The 22,863-nt window shown below is 48.1% G+C and overlaps 2 protein-coding genes across 9 annotated transcripts in view; both read left to right on the top strand.

Annotated features, from left to right (window-relative positions):
• Positions 1-22,863, top strand: part of HOXB3 (homeobox B3) — a 69,452-nt gene that overhangs the window by 26,436 nt on the left and 20,153 nt on the right. For 4 of the 8 annotated variants that reach the window (XM_086924254.1, XM_086924253.1, XM_086924255.1 and 1 more), the window contains one exon: positions 11,773-11,969. The gene's annotated coding sequence lies outside the window, so the exon portion shown is untranslated. Of the gene's footprint in view, positions 1-4,383; positions 4,473-8,330; positions 11,970-17,395; positions 17,467-22,863 lie in introns of those variants that run through there. The other 4 variants (XM_086924252.1, XM_086924258.1, XM_086924257.1 and 1 more) reach the window with 3 other exon arrangements.
• On the top strand, positions 5,355-10,437 carry HOXB4 (homeobox B4). The gene is made up of 2 exons (XM_086924265.1): positions 5,355-7,964; positions 9,213-10,437. The coding sequence occupies exons 1-2, from the start codon at positions 7,571-7,573 to the stop codon at positions 9,485-9,487; spliced, it is 669 nt and encodes a 222-aa protein (XP_086780391.1). The 5' UTR covers positions 5,355-7,570; the 3' UTR covers positions 9,488-10,437.

The raw sequence follows: 22,863 nt of genomic DNA on the forward strand, positions 1-22,863 counted from the left end.
GTGGGGACACAGGCAGAAGAGTGTGGGGACACAGGCAGTGGAGGGTGGGGACACAGGCAGGGGTGTGTGGGGACACATGCAGGGGAGGGTCGGGACACAGGCAGGGGAGGGTGGGTACACAAGAGATGGCGGAGACACAGGCAGGGGAGGGTGGGGACACAGGCTGCTCGCTGCTAAAGCTTTGGTATCCTATTTTTAAAAACTAATTAAGAATTGAGATGCAATAGATGAACACACCGAACCATGTATAATAATAAGAACGACGCACAACCATGAGACTTATAAAGATAGTACCAACCCTAATGAAGATGGCGGCGAACGAATAATAATAATGGTTCCTAGTCAAAGATGGCCACCTGACCATGAAGTAAACACTGCAATAGCGGTGCTAGAAGTCTAAGCGCTCTTACGTGCTAAAGGGTCTTCATAGTAAGTAGATATTTAACATATCGTCCAGGGGACGGGAGACGCCCAATGTCCCCTTTCATTCTCAGGTCCTGTCAGCAATCTTTCCATATTTTGAATACTTCGCATTACTTCGTTTGCTGTTTGTGTCGTGTTCAAGGGCACAGAAAATGCCGATATCGAATTCGATCTGGTTTTCGGAGACATGGTGTGGTGATTTGCCTCAGCAGTGCACATCTACTCTCCAAATTGACTACGTTTACCCCGACTTTGTTTATTAATACGCCACAAGAAATCGGTTTGTTTTTGTTTTTTGGGAAACAAAACGTTTCTATCTTCTCCTGTATTGCCGTGTTTAATTACCTCTAGTCAGAAACCTCTATACTAGGACTCTCCAAAAATCATTTACAAAATAAATTATTTATATAATGCATAGAAAACATTTATTTCTACAAGGCACCTTTCGCCCCTATCCAATTGTTTTAATCTTTTCTCTAAAAAATGTGTAACATCCCATTTTTTTAACAAATGAGAAACGTATAATTTAGTATTAATGGTTCACAGATAATTTGACCACAATCTGACGCTCTTTCTAATCTATTCCATACACTAATAAGACAAATGCTTTTTAAATACAAAATCCTTTGAATGCGTGGCTTATATGATCGGGTTTTTATTTGGAAGCATGCAACGCCCCCGGATGGCCAGCAGAGCCCGCCTCGCGTCCAGCTCACGGGCTTGGAGAGGGAGATATGGCCGCAGGGAGTCTGTGTCTGCCTTATTTTCTTCTGGAACCTCGGCCCCTCAGATTCCCCAATCTCTGCTATCACCCCGCCCACTCCCACACCGACCCGGCCACAGCACCCACAACTCACCTATGTGACACCCTAGAGGCAAACACAATCCAAAACGTATTCAATAAACGAGGCGACTGCAGCAGGGAAGGCTTAAAAGGTATGTTCCGGGTCTGACAAACATATTTAAAAACCTCCCCACTCGATGAAACTACAAAATGTGTTTTCAAAAGGCAACCTCTCTGCACAGGCGATCAACCCGAAATGCATGTTAAGAAGACCAGCTATCTATTCTTCAAGTCACAGAAGGTGCATGTAGCCTTCAGGGGCTTGTTAGGGTTGGAACTGGAGGGGTCAAAAAGTTGAGGGTCAAAAGTTTACGTTGTGCGTGCGAGTCGGTGTGTGTGCGTCTGACAGCAGGCTGGACGTCGGTGCAATGGAGAGGGAGAGGACATTTCCTCCTCTGATGAAGAGAGGAGGAAGAAGGAAGGCACAGACAGTGCACGATCGACAGTCAAAGACGCAGAGTCGGAGAGAAAGGAAGAAAAAAAGAGGCAAAGGGCAGTGTTTTTTCGAACATTTGAAAAAAATAATTTGAACGGCTCAGTCACGTTCACTACTGGGGAACAGAACAGGCCAACTACAATCAGCTGGGAGAGGAGAAACATGTAACCTTCGAAGTACTGAATGGAATTTAATTAAAAGAATACCCCAGCAAAGATACATTTATTAAATCCAATTACATGGCGGTCCCTACAGACCTCGGGCAGGCGCTGTGGAGCCACTTCAGCAGCAGCATGGGAGGGGGAGGCGAGAGGGGGGAGGCGAGGGTTTACCTCTGGATGAACTCTGTCGAATATCTGGGTTCATAAGACCGAAGCGTGTTCCTTCCAAGCAGGAATACGTTCACCGACGCCATTTGTTAAAGATTGCGCTTCGACGTGCCGCTTTAAACTAACCGGGACCGGTACAAAGGGGCGGGGGACTGCTGCATTTTTATGAAAAATTTGAATTTTACAATTGTTTGTCCACCTGCACAGTGAATTGCTTGTTTCAATAAGCGATTTATAGTAGTAGTACTATATGCAAGGAGAATACATCCAATCGGCTACTACTGGTTTAGCTAAATTATGCATTTATGTCTTAAATCGAATTAGGGCATCCTTAGACGTGTAGTGGCTAGATAACATTTATTACTACTGGAATTCTTTAAAAAGTGTAAGTATTTACGATTATTATTCAATAAAACCCGCTCACGTTACTCTTTAATGTGTGGTAGTGAATATGTGGGCCTCACGGGTAGTTTCTCTGACTGATAACACCATCTAGTTGACCAGAAAAAAAAGAACATTATGTATCTCAAATCTGAGTCAATTGTGCAGAAAACGAAAACTTGACCGTCTGTTGTAATTAAAAGATTAACTTTGCGATTATGGAGCTATTCTTGTATTACTCTACAGCCCCAAAAGCTGCTCTACTTACGTCACTAAGTAAAGCAAGTAACAGGTCGTGTGTCAAAAGCATTTCTCCAGTTTTCAGTGGAAGTCGTTTCTTCTTCGGATTTATGAGTCGAAACTGCTAAGATATAATGACCACGGCCATTTTTCCTCTATTGAAAATAAAAAAAAATTAAAAAAACATAAATAACCCTCTCTCCTGTTACACTTGGATGTGATAACAAACATGTTTTACGTTTGTAGAGTAGCTTAAACAACTCGTCTGCAGATATTCCGTTGCCAGGGCGTTCCCCGTGGAGATGGGAAGCCAGCTAATGTGGGGGCCAAGAAATGACTATTGAATCCGAATTCTGATAGCTGGCTTTTAGTTGTAGCGTTTCACCAACCAATGCCACACTACATATTTTAAAACCAAAAATGTGACATATCCATTTTGTGTGTACGCTATTTTGAATTGCTCCTAAAAGGCCCCGGCAAGCATTTGTTCTAGTTCCCTGGTGAAATAAATGTGCCCAATAATAAGACATTCCCTGTAGATAGCCGTTTCTCTGCAGTTCATATTTTTTCAATGAGAAACATAAAGCTATACCCAAACTGTTTTCCAGTATACGTTATTTATGATAAACACGCACTTATGCTATGAAAGAGGGCATATTTCAAATCTGTAATCATTGCAACAAATTATGCAACCATAGAATATACGATCCCGCCAAATGCAGGACGCTACGCTTCTTTTAGTTGATTCGGGATTTATTTTGAAGAACACTCCAAAACTATGTAGCTGTTTCAGATCCGAGATTCGTCGTTTTATTGCCACACATATTTTTGTTTATAATTGCACTCCCCAAAAGACAAAGGGCGCTTTATCTGCGTACCTGCCAGCCGAAGGATAACATGGTTCTTGTTTTCGGAGAGTGTTGGTAAACATGCTCTCGTCTTCTATTGGACTCTGTTAAGGGGATGTTGATTTCAGAGTAACAGAGACTAGTTTCCAGGCCGCGCGTGTATTATAGTATTTCTTATTCTGTACCCCAGGGAAATGGGAATGATGCCCACCTTGAATGTTTGTGTTCAGAGATGTAAGTTGGAATCTGTGTTCCATCTCGTACTTATTAAAGTATTGTCACCTACAGCTTCGATTTTGGTGTATGCCAAAAATGCAATTGTTTTTATTTTCAAAGTAGTTTCCTGAAAAATGGTGTATAGTGAATTTAAGGGCGAGTTGCGTTAAAGCGCGAGGTGAACATGGGTGTATGTGGGGAGGGGAGGGGTGGGGTGGGGGTTTCAGGGGAGAATGCAATTCTTTGCCAGGCCAATTTTTCTCCCAAGTTAATGGTCGGCCGCATTCAGTGTGACCGAGGCAGGCTGCTCGTCAGGCAGCGAGGGAGAGCCCTGGCTGGGGTGAAACGCAGGTCAGCGCTTCTCACAAATATGAAAATCCTGCAGGGAAGAAACGACACGCCTAGCTGTTTAACAAAGACTGCCAAGGCGGAGAGATTAATACCACCAAAAAACTTGTGTGGGGGCTTAGCCACCAAAAATGTTCATTTGGGCCTGTGGCGGGGAACAGAGAGCAGTTCCGTTCTAGGTTTAAAGACAAAAGTGTTCCGCTGCAGCGATGTCTGCTGGGGGACATCCCACAGACCAGCGAGGGAAGGGACCAGAAGAGGGTGGGAAGCGGAAAAAGCGGGGAGGGAGCAGCCCCGGCCTGAACCCTGGACCTTACTCCTTAGGCGCAGTTGTGGCTCGGAGGTGGCGGTCTTGGCGCGTGGGTTTGCTGATGTCGCACGAAGGAGGGCTATTCGCTGAAAAGAAGGTATGTACATCGCCCTTGTGTGGAGGTCACTGGGAACCTGTGGAAGCGCACAGTGCAAGGGCCAGGACGCCCCCAGCCCGTTTCAGAGAGAGGTAGTGCCAGGACCCCACCCCCCTAGTACAAACTGATTTGTGACTTCGAGGGGCAGGTGCCTCAAATGTGCCGTGCCACGGGTACAGCCGTTCCCAGGTCACACCTGCAGTCCCCCCATTCCCGTGCTTGTTTTCTGAGGCCCTGCTCCACTTCCGTGTGCAGCGCGCAGCGGGGTTGCTCAGTTTGTACAGTGCCCCCCCCCCCCCCCCCCCACCCCTGTCACCCTCTCCGTTTGAAGTGGGGATTAGGAACTGCCATAAACAGAGCGGGCTTGCCTTCCAAATAGCAGGCGTTTTATGGCCCTCATAAAACATGTAGATGGGGCTATGGGTTCTTGAGGAGACGGGGCATGGCAGGGGGTCTAGAAGAGGTGGTGCCGGCCAGCGACAGGGTCTCAGAAATGACGACGGGTCCTTTATGTACCTTAGCGACACCAGGAGAGAGGTTTTAGAAGCAGGCACGAAAGGGCAGTGCGGGCGGCGCAGGTGTGACTCCATGTGTGAGAGTAAACTGTATGTAGCCACTACTCCGCCGTTACGGGCTGGTACTGCGAGTATCAGCTTTAAATCCATGCTGTCTCTATAAAATAATGTGTAAATATTCGAGTTCCGTTGCCTATGTAGAGTCCGTGATTGCAAATCAGTGTGCACAGGGAGCCGCACGCCAGTGTGAAGCTAACAGGCGCCTACCTCGTATTGTGCATAACAAGGTGAGAGGCTCGTCAGGACCTGTAAGTGTTGCACGGGGCCTTAAGGCGCTGTTTGTGTGTGTCATACTTCCCTGTCGTTATGATAAGGGGTTCTCCATGCGTGTCTGTTATTGTTATGTGTTAATAGTTGTAGATGCGGGGCACTTTATATTGTGTCCAACAGGGTTGGTTTCGTTAGTGTGTTGCTTAAATTGACACCCTGTATTTTTTTTAAGATGGCCACTGCGTCAATTCGAGTGTTACGTAACACCTGTATTTTGAATGTTCATTTTATCAGCTCTCATGTATCTACCACCACGGGTGACCTACACCAGCTCAAAATGTTTATGTTTTTGTATTTTAAAAACGCAATAACTTTGAATTGTGTGCAGTTGGAGAGGGATTCTCACCCAGTTCCATTCCTTTTTAGGTCTAGGTGATTCCTCACACCTGACAATGATTAGAAAATACCACCGTTGCACCATTTTCAAAAGTAAACTGAGTCGCTTTTTGTTAAAATTTTCTGAAGACGCTAATGTGTCAGATGAAAAGGTAAAAATTGCCATTTTGGTCTCCTCTTCACATTCAGACATAGCTGGGGATTTAATGTTGTGTGAACTGCATAATAGAGAAATTGCTCATGTAACCCTTGGTTAGTGTTTCCCAATGAAACTCGTGCAGTGCGTGACGCAAGCCCACGTGTGTTGTCTACTGATTCCCTTTTTCGTTGTTTTGTGGTTGTGTGGTCTGGTCTCCTCGATCACTTCAGGACACTACACTCACAGCTGTGGACACATTTACCTGTTGAAAGGGTGGCTTTGCTTTGCACGAGGGGTGGGTTTTTGCCGTGATTGAACACAAACATGCAGAGTATGGTGGGAGGGGCTGCCTAGTTAACTTTATGTCGGTGTTTTGGCGGAAGTGGCGGCTCTGTCCTCTGCTGATATGAACCAAGCCTGTCACCAGGAAGATGGCCCGCACCTTGAACTGACTCGAGAGATTACTGTCTTCTATATGTACCCTGTAGATCCGAATTTGTGTGAAAAAACACAAGAGTCACAAATTCGTGTCTAGGGGAATATGTAGTGGACACAAACACTACAGAGCCCTGGACAGAGCAGAGGCGAGCGGCACCGCAGGTTCTAGATGTACAGACGGGAGGGGAGTGGGGGCTCTTACAAAAGACAGCCATGCACAGCCATATTCGCTTGAAATACAATGTATATAGAAATTACATTCTTCAACTTTACGTCTGTTGGCGTCACCAGCATTAGGCGACTCTCCATAATTCTGTACCAGCACCCCAATGTAGTCAGTGGCCCTGTCCCACGAGGGAAAGGCGGCAGGCAGCAGTTGTTGTCGAGGTGACCTCGTTTGACATTAAAGATAAGGGTGCGCCATCGCTATGGTCTGAGCTGTGTTGTTTGTTGATGCTGTTGTTGTATTGCTGTTATGCAAGTTACAGGGAGCGTGTTGTGTGTCTTCAGCCCCGTGCGCACTCGTGCCTGGCACTGGTGAATACGATGCCATACCTAAATGTGATTTAGTAACGCGGGTACCCCCAAATTACTTGATGAATTTTCTATCGACCCGGCCAGTGTCCTATTTATCTCTGCCAGTGGCCAGCGAGGAGGCAGAGAACGTATTGCTGCTTCTTCCAATAGCGCGAGGCCAGCAGCTGGGGAGCAGGGAGCACCCCAGCCCTGGTGTTTCATATCTGTACACCCTCGTCAGGGAGAGACCCCCGAGCCCCCTGTGCGAGGCCAGCAGCTGGGGAGAAGGGAGACCCCAGCCCCTGTGTTTCATATCTGTAAACCCCCGCCAGGCAGAGACCCCCGAGCCCCCTGCGCGTGGAGTCAGCCGGGACCCCTGCAGGGCTCTCTGCATTGGACAGAATATTCTGTGAATATTGCTATTAATGGGAAAGAGAGGAGTCTTCGCTGGGTCGTACTCGCTCAGGTCCCCCCAGGGAGGGCTACGGGTTGTTGGTACCTGCATTGGAGCCCCCTAAACGGACTTGGTCCAGCCCACCTCCCCTTGACATTCAGCAGCCTGAAAATATGTAAATATTGCTGGGAAAAAAAACAACTGCCCTGCCTGCTGATGCCTTCGGACCTGTGGTGTTCGCCAACCTGCTTCCTGATCCGGGACTGCAGGCGGGCTGCCATTGGCTCCCGCCGTCACATGCAAAGCTAACTTTCTTGACTTGACAGTGCAGGGAGGAGGGTTTAGGGGAAACAGGAAAACGAGGCAGGGTCCAGGAATAAATTTTAGTGCATTTTGGGGGGTTGTGTGCGTGCAATTCCGAGGCAAATTAATGGCCATGAGCTCGTTTTTGGTCAACTCCAACTATGTGGACCCCAAGTTCCCCCCCTGCGAGGAATATTGCCAGACGGATTACCTTCCCAGCAGCCACAGCCCGGACTTGTACAGCGGTCAGAGGCGAGACGCCGACAGCAGGTTCCCGCAGCAGCCGATCGAGGCGCCCTTCCGTCCGGCGTGCCCGGAGCAGCGCTACTCCTCGTGTCTGGGCGCCAGCCAGCCCCCGGCCCCCGCTCTTCTCAGCAGCCGGGGCCGCGGCCCCCTCTGCGAGCCGGGGACCCCGAGCCCGCCGCCGCCCTCCTGCAGCCAGACCCCCCTGATGCACCCGAGCCCCCCTGGCAAGGAGCCGGTGGTCTACGCCTGGATGAAGAAGGTGCATGTCACCACGCGTAAGTAAACCCCGTACGCTGGCAGCCCGGGCTGCAGGAACCCTTTGCCAGCGCTTGTTTAAAGGGAACTAGCGCCGGGAGATTTACGAGCTGCTGTTTGCTGGGCGCTAATAATTACATCCGCCATAAATTTTTATTGCACTCCTTGCTCAAAGTTGCCTTTGAAGTCCTTCCTGCCCTGTCCCGCTCCTCCTTTGCATTTGCCGACACCTCCCTCCCCACCCAGCGCTAAGTATTAATAATAAGTATTGGAACTTATTTTTGTGCGGGGGCACCCATCACTCTCCCCTTTATCGTGGTGCTCCGGTGAATCAGGTCCGCGGGGGCCTTTTTGCAACATTGTGTTTAGGGGGGGGGGGGGGGTTGCGGCGGCATTGGAAAAACATGCGGACACTTGGGGACTGGGGTTCACTCGGGGCTAGGAGTGGGGGTAGAACTAGCTATTACCATGTTTTTAGTGTGTGCCCGTGTGTGTATAATCCTCAGGCTTTATTAACTGGGTCAACTTTAATAATGCGAGAGCAACACGTGTGCGTGGATATGGTTACACATCACACCCTGCAGCCACCCCTTTCCACCAAGTGCATCATAGCACCCCACCGAGTTTTTTTTCTTCCTGGAATCAAAGCACAGGCATGCACCGGCACGCACACAGGTATATGTATCTGACATGTGCTGTGTCCCTTTGTATTAAAGCTGTTTGGTTCTCGTGCACGGTTTGCTTGTATGTCTCAGAAAGGCCAATGTCTGACAGACCCAGGGAGACAGATAGGCCAGGAGTCTGTGGTAGGTAGTTACGAGGGTGTGCGGGCAGATGAGCGGATGGGTGATCTGGGTGCATCTGTTGTACGTGTGTGCGTAGACAAACGGGTGATGGTGAAGGGTGGCTGGATGATGGATGAATGGATAGATAGGTAGGAAGATAGATAGATGTTGGGTCGGCAGGTGGCTCGGACTGGGAGGCTTAAGGTGGCTAGACGGAAACAAAGGTGGATGTCTGTGTAGACGGGTAGGGTATATTTATTGACAGTTGATGCTGGCCCGGTTTGCTTATTTGGTGGGTAGCTGAATGGATAGCGGGTGGACGAGTAAACATATGGCTGGGAGGGGAGGGAAGCAGGTGAAGCAGGTAGGTGGCTTCCATAAGCAGGCAGTCAGTCAGGTGAGTACAGACTCACAGACAGGCACGTGTTGGAGTATAATGCATACAGTAAGCCACGCTTTCGTTCTTCTCCTTCTCTCGCCTAGTTAACCCCAACTACTCGGGAGCGGAGGCCAAGCGCTCCCGCACCGCCTACACCCGGCAGCAGGTGCTGGAGCTGGAGAAGGAGTTCCACTACAACCGCTACCTGACCCGGCGGCGGCGGGTGGAGATCGCCCACACCCTGTGCCTGTCCGAGCGGCAGATCAAGATCTGGTTCCAGAACCGGCGCATGAAGTGGAAGAAGGACCACAAACTGCCCAACACCAAGATCCGCTCCAGCCCCGGCGCGCGGCCTGGCGGGCCCCCCAGCAGCCTCTAGCCGCCTTCGGACCCACTGGACATTGGGACGGATTTTTGTTTTCATTATTGTTGGGATTCCACGAGGTGTCCCTCTCGTTACAAAAGGAATCTGTTATTTATAGAAGGGAACTCCTGCTCCAAAGAGCACATGCTCGGTGGTCCTGCTGCTCGCAGCACAAAGAAGGGGGGGGGGGGCTCTTGCTTCACATTTGGCCGAGATGGACCCTGCGTTCACGCCAAACCCTGGGCCATTTGTCATGTTTACTCTGGGCTACAAAGGATGGGCCGTATGCCGCCATCACCGCGACACAGCAGCCCTGGCTGTAATAAATGAGGGCCCCGCCGACAAAGAAAGCTGGGGATTCACCCCCTCTCCTCCTCGTTTGTTTGCCTCTTTTTTTGTCTCAAAGACGCCGTGTTTCGAGACTTGAAGCATCTCCTTATAACCCAGCACTCTGGGGCACAGGGGCGACGGCTGCGCATAGGGAGGGGACCCCGCAGCGGCGGGGAAGGCCTCTGCCGTATTAGTGAGCAGACGATGCGGACTCTGAACATACTCGGACATGAAATGATGTTATGGAAAAAAGTAGAAATGTACCCTCTGCGTCCGTAAAATACCCAACCCTCACTTGCCGTGTATTTATTGCCCTTTGTTATGATTCTGGGCTGTTCCAGAGAGACATGTGGGGTCTTTGTTCAGCCCGCGCCCATCCTCGCTGGGGGAGTAGCCCCTCTTTTTTTTTTTCTTGACAGTGGACATTCATGGAAAGGGGTGCCTGGGAAGCCAGGAAGAAGAGGGTGGACTTTGCACATATTCCTTCGGTCCATATTCTCTGTACCTGACATTCCTATGAGTTGGGGGGGGGGTGGGGTTCTCCCCTCTGCTTCATTCCTACCCCACCTCCTTGTGAAGCTGTCTGTGGTAACTGTACATAGTGACGATCGAAATAAAGCGGTTTACGATCTGAATGTCCGCAGCACCCAGTGTCTTCTGTGAGCCTTTAAACTGTAGTGATTTGTTTATACACATATTGTGCATTTGTGTATTTTAGACACGCAGGCTTCCACTGACCCTAGCTGGAAATGGCCGGTGCTTGAGTGTGGGTTCTCTGCATACCCCACCTCTTAGTGGAGACGGGGGAGGTGCAGGCAGGCGGCCATGATTTATGTGATCTTAGTAAACGCGGTTTATGTTTTCCAGCCCCACTAAGAAGCAGCGCCCAATTTGGCCGGCCCAGATAGCCCCCTTTCGCTCGCTTTGGGCCTTTCTAATTCTAAGGTGCTATAACGCGCCCAGGTATGTGGCAGCTCCTTGCATGAGGTTATTCAGTGCATTAATGAGTGTAAATTTGGCTTAGATGGTTCTCACTGTTTGCAGCCTCTGTTGTACCTTTAGACCACAAAGGGGCTCTCTGGCTGCTGCAATTGCTCAGAGGCTGACAAGCAAATAGATAAGGAACAAGATAGATGGCAACCATTGGGAGGGACGGCCCCTGTATTAATTTTCATTTTCTTTCTCAAAGGCAGAATCGAAAATAGTGCTGGGCCCAAAATAACATTAAGCTCTGAAGAATCAGAGAGCAACACTCGTCGGAAGCGACGCCGGGCTTCCCTGCCCTAACATACATGTGCACAATCATACAAGAAAAAAAGGTGATAAAGAGACCCACACACCGGCAGTTAAAGGAAACCTACCAACTGCCTCGCCTCAACCCCCAGCAAGGCTCGTGGTAAAAGGGATAGGGTTGTGAGTCTGGAGGTGGGCGCAGTGGCAGCGATGCCCGAGGGGAAGGTAACACAAACACTACTTTCTTTGAAATGCGCAAGCTGTAGTGGTGCACAAAGGCACGCGGGCGCTCAGACCCTCGCACCGGGGACCTATGTGATCATTTCAGCTGTTGTAGCTCTCATTTTAGTGCTGGCGGGGGTTACACGGAAACTATAGAAATAATAAAAGAGGGATGGGCCCCTGTGCCGCACTATTTATTTAAAGTGCCCGGTGTGCAAACAAAGGGGGAAAACGAAAGGATCAAGCCTCATTTCAGATGCATGACCTTAAATTAAAGAAACAAAAATACAATTTACAGCGCATATGCTGCCCGAATGCGCGCTCTCGAAAGCCAATGGGGACCTCGCTCATCAGAAGCTTAGAAAGCAGCGAAAAATAGAGGAGGCTTCAAGGGGGCCGTTAAAGTCCATCGCCATTATTTTGTAGACAGAGCCAAGAAAAATGTGAGAATTATACAGAATACCATTAATCATTCGCAGCCTCTAACCGTATCTTCTCCCATTGTTACTGAACAGCGAATCTGCGAGTCCGTCTGCTGCCCCAGAAGGGGGTGTGGAAGCCAGTGCCAGAAAAATGACTAAGGGCGAAAACTTCTGGAACCTTCAGGACAAAAAAACAAACAAACCTGCGCCATAAAAGTTGAAAACTGTTTCTGACTTTACGAAGATAGCAAGCACCATGTCACCATCCTCAGCGGAGGCAAGCATTGAAGGTAATAAAAATGCAGATGGGTTTTTCAAGTCTAAATGTTAAATCTGAAAAGTTGTTTTTTTTTTGGTTGCCTGCTTGGTAGCTTATTTCTGTTGTTTCAGGTTGGGTAGATTGTCCATAAACCTCATCCACAGTTATTTGTTTACCATTCTGTTTATATGTTTGCTGTCTCACCCTAACTTAGAAATCCTGCACCTAAAGTAGGCCACGTTCTTCTCGCTGCATATTCTGCATTTGCAATCTTTGATGGTGTTTTTCTGCTTTTATAGGCTGCTTCCGTGATGGGATGCACTTCTTCTGTTTTTTTTGTATTGTTTTCACGTGCTTTTAAACTGGTGTACAGATATGTGTCAGCATAAAGCGGGCCTGCGTGTTGAGGGACACGGCGAGACTCTGTCCCTGCCTGGCGCTTGCAAGACTGAACAGGAATTCCAGCATCTCAGCCTCCGGTGTTGAAAGAGAAATGCTATTTATGTTTGTTCTCCCAGCACGATTTTTTTCTGGCAGGTTCTGTTTTTTTATTAACAGCAAAACTGCAAATACAAAGCGAATGCATTAACAAATTGAATTTTGAAATGGTTGCATGTGGTGAACTAAACAGAAGCAATATAATCTTTGCAAGAACATATTTTAGTTATGGGTTAAATACAGAAGTAAAGCGCGGAAAGTGTCGGCAAACGTTTATTCCATGTTATGCTCTTTAAAAGGGTGCGTTTGCTAGATCGTAATGTGGTAAACTGAGTGGACGGTGCCTGTGATTAAAGAAGCGATCGATCTATATACATCGGACTCTTTGGGGGTTCACATGACAAATGTATGTCCTCAGTTTGTGCTCAAGAGATTTTGGCTCAATCGTTGGGATTTTAGGAGCCCGAGGCAAGACGTGTTTTGGGGGCCCCTGTTTAGAACACATTAGAACTGTATTGCCAATTTCCTGATAAATCAAGTCTGCATGATGCTATATAATATTATTCTTAACATTTCCTACAGCTGTAATATGTCTTGTTCGACACCAAACAAAATCCGCAAAAGGACTCTGGGTGCTGAGAGTTAGACACAGGGGCAGGGAGAAAGAGGAGGGTGTTCTGATTTAAAAAATAAATATCAATGAAAATGAGAGAGGGAGAGAAACGGAGAAAAATGTATTTTTACAAAGGGCCCCTTAGAAGGTGCTTGCGCCTCTACCCAGGCCCTTTTCGTGTATCTGTCCCCAGCGTCTGGCATGGGGCGCGGGAGTAGCTGCAGGCTCTGGCGGGTTCACTCAGAGGACAAGGGCTCTCCCTGAGCGATGGGCCGAGTGTGGTAGCCAGAGGATGACCCCGGGAGCTTCGTGACCTTTGCAGGGCTTTCTGTAACTCCCCCAGCCTCAGAAGTGGGCAGCGGGATCCCTGCCCCGGCGGACACCGAAGGCCTGTTCAAGGAGATAAGTGAGGCAGCCTCTGGTTAGACCTGCTGCTCTTCCCCCTGGATATCTCTTATCTCCTTGTCCCACCCCAGGGCTTCTTGTTCACTGCCCCGGTGGGGGGAGCCGGGGACTTGCCAATACACTATTAGTTCGCCTCCAAAATTATTTACCGGAAGTATGAGTCTAGGAGTTCCCCATGTGCACGGCGTTGTGTGCACACCTTTGTTAACCAGAATGTTAAACTCGAAACTTTAGTTTTTAAAATCTGTGCAACTCTTAGATTAAAGTCCTGAGTAAATGTTGTATTTGATTTAGCTTAGGCGAAGGAGTCAAGCCTGGATTTATTGCGCCTGTGGCTTCCATTTTGTTTCAGACATGTAACCCGGTGCCCCACTGCTCGTGGGCATGTCTCTGGGGCGGAGAGAGGGGCACAGGTCTACTTATATATGCTCCAGTTCAGAACCGCACCCCCCCCCCCCCCCCAATACAAGCACCGAAGAGGCGTTCAGGTGAGGGTGCAGGATCTGGAAAATTCCCCAGAGTCGCCAGTCTTTGTGCTCGCACCCCACCTCCTCCTCCCAACCACACAGACCTTCTCGTAAATACAACTTCTCCATGTAAGTAAGCTTTGCACGTTTTAGAGGAAGGCGGAAGTAGTTCCTAAAAGTAATTACCTTTCATGACTTTTATCATGAGCATAAACGCACAGCCCAAGTGCACGTGTAATCGGCCTACTACACCTAGCCGGTTCAGGTGCTAAACGTATCACAGCCTCTCACGTGCTTCTTTGATATTTACGAGTCTCCTCAGAATTTAGGGGCATCTGCAGTGGGTTCACTGTTAATTTATTTTTACTTTCTTAACTTCAATGTGATTTTTTTAGGGAAAAAGGTGAAGTAAACCTAGAGCAATTCGTCATGCCTGCCTGTTGTTATCTGTGGCAGGGAATCTGTAAGGTATGCAGATTGCCATATGGAATGTGTGTCTGTTTCTTTTCGTATCGGCACACACACATCTAAGTCTAGGTGCATATGCCGAGGGGATCGATGTATAAGTATACATGTTTTTGTGCAGTTGTGAACACGCACAGGCATAAGTATCTATATAATGAGAGGTGTGTAATTGAATGTTGGTATATACTGAGGTTGGGAAAGCTAGCATTATTATACAAAAATAAGATGCACAGAAAACTGTCACACACTTTTGTGCCTATATACCGAGAAGAGCTAGACGAGATGATATATAGGTGTTGTTTTAATTATGTAAGTGTGTGTGTGAAGATGTATATATATATATATATATATATATATATATGTGTGTGTGTGTGATATGTTTGGGAGTTTTATTGCACAAAATGCAGTGGTATAAAAAACAATATATCAAAGGGAACTATGAAAACCACCCCACAGAGCTTTAACTTTATCAGGACTTCTAGGGTTATCCTGCATTGAGACTAAATCATGCAGCAAGATTACTAAATTATGCAGAGCAAAATTAAAATTATGCAGCACATTTACTGGCAATATTATTTTCATTCGGTTGTGCTGGTCATACTAAATGTACTCAGTACACACTGTTAGCTGCTCTGAATAACACAGCTTTTTCAAGGGGACTGCTATAAAATCAAAATGGAATATTAGATACATAATGGGGGCATACATACATATATAATTATAGTCTCGCACACGCAATTATGGATAGTGGCTAGGTAAAGACAGCAGTTTACACAGGTATATATGCATCAAAGTGTGCCCACATACCCAGCACCGACATATACTCTCACACCAGCCCCATGCTCACACAGAGAAAAAGAAAACAGACTATGTCCGTTTTTTTATTTCATGATTAATGGGGTTGGCGTATTGATCGATTGTAACGTAAAGTGCACGTAAAAGCTTGCAGACACACATGGTTTCAGAACGCCCATTTTGCAGTTAAAAAATAAGCCTGCTTTTTGGAAAACGACAATTTACTGCAGGGAAGGTGTGGCGGTTTTATGGGAGACGTGGGAACTTCTGTGTCAGCCCTGGGGTTGTTCAGAGTTTAGAGTCAAACAAACGCGTTGCTTCAGATGGTTACCAAACAGAAAACAAGACAAATACACGCCAAATGTCCCGTGTGTCGCCAACATGCTTCGAGTTTAAGGGGTGGGGGTTTTGGTGAGGTGGGGGCAGCAGGAGGGCGGCTGGGAAGCGCTTTGCAGATTCTCCGAGCGTGTTATGTGAACTGGCAGATTTATGATGGCCATTGGAAGCAGGGGCTTTAAATCTCTTAACCACGCCGGGTTTTTTTCTCACTATATAAACGTAGGTTTTGTCTCTCCAAAGAAAGTGGCTTTGAAACCCCCCTGGAAGCCTCCGCGAGCCTACTTGCTTCAAGTCCCCACATCGGGCTTTAATTAAAACTGCTCTCCTGAATTGGCGAGGTCTCATTTTAACCTACTTGCCATTTTCATTTTCTTCTTGCTTCTTGCTAATGTCTCTTAGGATATTTTAGGTTATGCTTATTTGTAAAGTTTTCGAAATTTTCATTTAGACTTGATTTTATTTTAGTTTTAGTGCGTTTGTTGAAGGCACTGTTTTCCTGGTTAATTTGTAAAAAAAATAACGAATTCGGGAGGATAGGGACTCTGTTTTGGATATGTTGATATCACCCAATCTTTCTTATTTAACTACCACGGAAAAGCTCGTCATAGAAGGTAAAACGTTTGCATACGACTCCTTGTTTTTCAGCACACTAAAATGAAAAAGTAGAGTCTAGTTTTTCGTAGTGGACGTCAGGTGTCTTTTCACAGTGTGCGGGTCGCTTGCTCGCCCTGCTTTCGATGTGTGCATGTTCTTTTCGTCGTGCGTGATTCTGTGTGCAGTGGTATGTAAGCCCGCGAGTCGGTGAAGAATGAAAGCCTCACACACACTCACACCTCTTATCCTTTTGAACAGTGCCAGTGGCTGCTCTTGCTGGCAGGCACACACTGCCCACTGCCTTTGTCTGTAGACGCCTTTCCCTTCCTATTGTTTCAGGCGTTGAGGGGAGGGGAGCCTAACCTTACCATTCCAAAATGGCGACGGCACAGCCGCATAACGCTGTGGTAGCAGGTAGAGGTGCAAGCGCAGACCTGTTTTCAAGCGATTTTCGTTTGTCTCGTGTAAACTCAAAGCACCCACTGCTTCGCTGCCATGGTATCTCGGCTCACTGGCACCTCAAACATCTCTCCCCCCTTGCGGACACGAAAAAGAGTTTCTTTTCCCCCATCCCTGGCTTTGAGATGAAAGACCAGCCTGTGCCATCGCCGTAAGAGGGCAGCCACCCCCCATGCCCCGTAGGGTAGGGCTGTGAAGCATTTGAATTCCTTCATGTAGTACTCGGTGGTCAGTGGTAAGCGCCCTGATACACGTCCGGTGTTATTTGTGGAAGATGGGGTGGCTCTGTGGGCTGCCGGGTGGACAGGGGTGGGTGGGTAGGCTGGGCAGAGACAGGTAGGGCAGAGGGGCGCATGCAGCGGCTGTTCTAGCTTAGACAAGTTAAGACAAACATGAGTACCGTTGGCGCTCAGTACCCATCCACATGTCACACCCATGTGCCTCTACGTTCTATCTAAACGTCTTTGACATGTATACACATATGCGTTTGCTTGAGTGTGTTCTCAGTGTGAACGTCGCATTATCCTCTCGCAGGGATGTGTATTCATTTGCCTACAAACCTTTCAACAATACCTAGATTGAAATATATGACTATTTTTGCGCCAGGTCGCAATTGACAAGAACAAACGCTACTGTGGAAGGTCATAGTGGTCCTTTGAGTACGAAAGTGGGAGACCCCCCTCAATCCCCTCACGCCCCCTCCCCAGGACCACGTGATTCATTAAATAATTAATGCAGAGGTTGCAGAATAGATATGTATTCGTCAGGAAAATCGCAGACACGGTCTCCCTGTGTCTGACGTGAAATTCAACTGTCCTTTAAAAAACAAGCCTATGGCAGGGGGGAGAGAGAGAGGGAGAGAGCGAGGAGAGAAGGGGAGACAGGGAGAGAGGGGGGGAGCCGTGCCATAAAGCGATTCTGGGAGCCGAGCCCAGACCGTGGGCAGGAACGCTGTAAGTAGCAGGGCATCCCGCGCCTGTGTGTCCATGGAAATTCATTCTTTGTTATTAATGTTATTGTCGTAAAATCTGACAAATAGCCATCTTCATTGGGGGCCATTTCTCTTCGCAGGGGCAGTGCAGTCTGCGTGTGCGTTTTATCCCGTGCAGTCATTTCGTTGCTGTTTTTTTTTAGGAATATGCCTTCTCTCGCCCCTAGTCAGCGCGCGCTTTCCCACCGTCCCTGATTTATGGCAGGGAGTCTGTCACTGCCGGGCTGCCATTGTTGTATGTTTGTGAGGGAGTTGTGTTGTTTATGGGTGCCCGAGATAAATCATTGCTCAACTCGAGAGGATGTGCTGGGAGACGGCTGCGCAGCGCTGGAAAGAAGGGGAGCCGGGCTCTGCCGCCGATAAGGTCGGCTTCTCCAGAGATGTCGGCGGAGCTGCACTGAAGCCGGGGGTCCCTTCTTGCCACATCTGGAGTGGGAAGTTAAGGGACATTTGTTCATATTTGTTAAACTGGCGCCTTGTTGGCGTCCCCAGCCTGCTAGGAGCTGGGATGAAAAGGAGCTGCCTGCAGCCTGACATCACAGCATTCCTCTGCCCTGGGCAGCCTCGGGCGCCCAGCCGCGCTCCCCGGTGGAATATTAACAGGATGCGAGGCCGATCTGAGCCCAGGACTCGGAGGGGAGAAGAGGGTATACATGGGTGTGTGCGTGTGCCAGTGGCTGCGCGGGGGCATGGGTGTGTGCGGGTACAGAGCGGTGATTTCAACAGATTGTGGGCGATTTCTTCATAACAACACAATTGTCTTTGTGTGGAATTACAAGTTGTCGTTTAAGCACTAGGGTAGAACCTGGAAAGCCCTTAGGGTCTCGCAGCTTTCCGAGGTAGGCGAACTGCAATGACAAAAGTACATAGCACAGGAGTGTTTACGTTACATGGTATCCTTGAAATGATGAAGGCTTCTGGCATTAGGATGACGATGAAGGTGCATGGTATTCTAGTGATGAATGTGCGGGGCACCGCGGCAGTGATGATAATAATTCAGTGTAAATGTTAGTTTGGTGCTCAGGGTGTGAAGGCACAGCTTTGCAATGGCAGCGAGGGGCGCTCTCTCTGGGATGCTGAAGGCACTTAGAGCTACGAAGGAAGGTGCAAGACACTGTAAAGATGAAGATGGTGCGCGCTATCCAGGAGCTGATACTGTGGCCTCTTATTGCAGCAACGAGAACTGCGCGGTATTGTGGTGTTGACAACGGTGCTGGTCATTTATGGTGATTGTCGCGCGAGTCCAACGCGTTTAATTGTGGCAATGAGATGTGTGCGAGGCATTACGGTGCTGATAAAGGGTCGTCTTTTGTGGTGGCGAGGAGCTGCACGGTATCGTGATGCTGATAATGGAGTGTTTATGTGGTGCTGATGATGATGATGATGCAGCCTCTTGTGGTGCGGGTAATAGTGCCGCCTATTACAGCAAAGAAAACCGTGCAAGGTATTGTGCTGCTGATAAAGGTTAATCTGTTGTGGTGGTGAGAACTGAATGGTATGATACTGATAACGGTATGTGTCCTGTGTAGGCTGCTGCGGTGCTGATGAAGGTGCCTCTTATTGGATGATGATAATGCAGGGTGTTGTGGTGCGGATAATAGTGCAATGAAAACTGTGCAGGGTATTGCTACGGAGATGAATGTGCATCTTAATATAGTGGCCCCTATGTGCATCATATTGTGGTACTGATGATAGTGCAGCCTACTGTGACGACGAGCCTGTGGCCCCTATGTGCATCATATTGTGGTACTGATGATAGTGTAGCCTACTAAGACGACGAGCCTGTGGCCCCTATGTGCATCATATTGTGGTACTGATGATAGTGCAGCCTACCATGGCGACGAGCCTGTGGCCCCTATGTGCATCATATTGTGGTACTGATGATAGTGCAGCCTACTATGGCGACGAGTCGGTGGTCCCTATGTGCATCATATTGTGGTACTGATGATAGTGCAGCCTACTATGGCGACGAGTCTGTGGTCCCTATGTGCATCATATTGTAGTGCTGATATTAATGCAGCCTACTGTGAGGTGATGACTATGTGGGGGGTATTGTGGAGAAGATAATGATGCATCTTACTGGAGTGATCACTATGTTGCTGAATAATGTGGTGCTGATAATAGTGCAGCCTACTGTGGGGTGAGGTCTATGGGGTATTGTGGTCTCTATGTGCATCATATTGTGGTTCTGATTATAGTGCAGCCTACTGTGGGCTGAGGACTATGTGGGGATATTGTGGTGAAGATAATGATGCATCTTTCCGGAGTGATCACTTGGTGCAGCATATTGTAGTGCTGATATTAGTGCAGCCTACTGTATAGATGAGCACTTTGTTTGGGTATTGTTGTGAAGATAATGATGCATCTTACTACAGTGATCATTATGTTGCAGCGTACTATGATGCTGATAAAAGTGCAGGCTACTGTGGGATGAGGACTGTGGGGTATTGTGGTCCCTATGTGCATCATATTGTGATACTGATAACAATGCATCTTACTGTAGTGATCTCTTGGTGTAGCATATTGTGGGGCTGATATTAGTGCAGCCTATTGTGTAGATGAGCACAGTGTGTGGGTATTGTGGTGAAGATAATGAAGCTATAATAGTGCAGCCTACTGTGGGGCGAGGACTATGTGGGGGGTATTGTGGTAAAGATGATGAGACATCTTACTGGAGTGATCACTTTGTTGCAGCATAATGTGGTGCTGATAATAGTGCAGCCTACTGTGGGGTGAGAACGGTGTGGGGTATTGTGGTGAAGATGATGGTGCATCTTACTGTAGTGATCCCTGTGTGAAGCATATTGTGGTGTTGGTATGAGTGCAGTTTTTGTGTGATATTATGGTGACTATATGCAGCATATTGTGGTGCTGATATGAGTGCAGCCTACTGTGGGATGAAGACGGTGTTGGGGTATTGTGGTGAAGATGATGATGCATCTCACTGTAGTGATTCCTGTGTGCAGCATAATGTGGTGCTGATGGGAGTGCAGCATCCTGTGGCAAGGAGGACTGGGAATGGTATTTTGACGCTAATAACGGCGCGTCTTTCGTGGTCCTGTGCACTGCAGGGTATTGTCTTGCTGAAAGAGTGTGCATGGTATTGTGGTGCTGCGATAGCAGCAGCCTATCGTTATGGTGAGGACTGTGCAGGGGACTATAGTGCTGATAATAGGGGTCTCGTATAATCCATTTTAAGGTGGCGTGGAGGGCTGTGGGTGGTTTTGTGGTGCTGACAGCTGGACATCTTGCCGTGATGACGAGGACTGTGCAGGATAGTATGGTGCTAACAATGGTGCAACCTGTTATGGTGATGATGACTGTGTAGGGTATTATGACGGAGTGCATTGTAGTGATACCCACGTGCAGCAGTGTGATGCCCATAATGGTGCAGCAGGTTGTGGTGTGGAGGACTGTGCAGGTGTTTGTGGCCCACCTGATATTATTGTGACAGTGAGAACTGTGCAAGGTTTGATGATGCTTACAATGGTGGAGCCAATCACTTTGAAGGGTATGGTGGCCCAGATGATCCTATTGTGATGATGGTGACTGTGTGGGGTATTGTGATGCCGCTAACAGCGTCTCTTTTGTGCTAATGAGAAACGCACAAACTATTGCGGTGCTGGCAATGATATGTATGTTGTGTTGATAAGGGCCCTAAGGACAGCTTTAGTGGTGAAAAGAACTGTGCAAGGTACTGCGTTGGTGAGATCGAGGGCCACCCAGAGCACTGTGATGTGCACAATGGTGCATAATATTGCGGTGTTGTGCGTCGGGGTGACAATGATGATGGATTTCGGTGTGTAGTACTTGATAATAGCGCATTCTATTTTAGTGATGTGGGTTATACACGGTAATCTACTCAGCATTTACACAATTATCTCGCAGTCTGAAAGTGTACAATACACGGTATGTACAGCGTGTAAGCATTATGTCTAGCAATGCAGATGCGATAGATTTCGGCCCAGTTCTCTGTACTCGGGTGAATGTTTGTCATTGTGTCCATCATTTGTTCTTTTTGCCTCTCGCATTTTTGTGCACGAGGATGTAAAGATGTGTTTAATATGTGGGGCAGTCATTTGTGTATTATGGCTCTGGTGGCAGAGAGGATGGGGGCCTCTGGCTGTCAGAATCTCCAGCCGGATACCACACATTTTGTTGAGGAAAGATATGCTTGAATGTCACGCTATCATTTCCAGGAATATGAGGGGTATGTGTGTGTTTGACGTAAGCCAAGCCACTGTGCCTCGCTCCCCGTGCAGGTCTCCCCACCTCGCCCCAGGCAAGGCTGCTTCTGCAGCTGTCCTACCTGTACACACCTGGGGAAAGGGGCATTAGAAAGACAGGATCCGGGGACTCTGGCCACAATCTGTATATACTGGAGACAGGCACGAGTAACCGGTTAGAAGGTGGGCGAAGTGTCGTCGAAAGATCACATCACCAGCTCGACATTGTAAAAGTAATGTGATTTTATTGCATGGAGTCGGTGGAGGACGAACCAGTGGATTTTACTTTTTTCATGAGTCCGTAGCGTTGTTTTTGCTATCATTTTTTATTTACCTGGTTGCTCGCTGATTTTTCCTGTTGCGAGTCCTCCTTTTAGGCTCCTCTTATACTTCTACCTTCTGGTTCATGTCATTTATTTTTCTTCTTTCTCTGTGGCCCGACCCTACACTTCTGTGTTTCATTCACTCGTTTGGCTTCTTTTCTTCTGTTTGATTTCACTCCTGCTTGTTTGGTTTGCTTCTTTGTTCGTCTGTCCTTTACCTCTCTTCCTTTCCCCATTCCTTCATATTTGACCCTTTTCTAGTTTCCTTCCTAACACTCACAGTTTCTCACACCATCACACACTCTCTGAACTCACCTAACCCTCGGTTCTGTCCATCTGCCTGCCTCTCCTCTCTGGCTGAGCTTCCACAGCCCGGTTAAGAGGTAAGCACAGGTATTAAGCATTGACTCTCAGCTCTCTTTGCTAATGTACACGTTTATGCTGTGAAAGGATTTCGAATCGAAAAGGCCTTGAGGTAGGCATGCCTCTATCGTGGAAGGCCAGCTGGTGGGTGAGAGGGGCGTCGTTCTTTGTTAAAGTTGCTAGTTTGCGATTCATAAGTAGGCCTTTGACATGGGGTTGTGATGCTTTGGGATGAAATGTGTATGAAGCGCCTCCCCAGTGCACGGTAAATCTCCATTCGACTTGTGCTACTTGATAACCCTCGGCCATTGCTCCTGCCACTGTCCATAGAGCCACACCTCGCCAGATCCCCGCTCGCTGTGCCAAGCTGTGCCTCCAGTGCCCGTCCATGCTAGGTCGTTCGAGGACTGGCCGGCCCTGGCTCCGCACCGAGCAGGCAGGCATGCT

The sequence above is a fragment of the Lissotriton vulgaris genome, chromosome 5, assembly GCF_964263255.1.
Source record: "Lissotriton vulgaris chromosome 5, aLisVul1.2, whole genome shotgun sequence".
NCBI lineage: Eukaryota > Metazoa > Chordata > Amphibia > Caudata > Salamandridae > Lissotriton > Lissotriton vulgaris.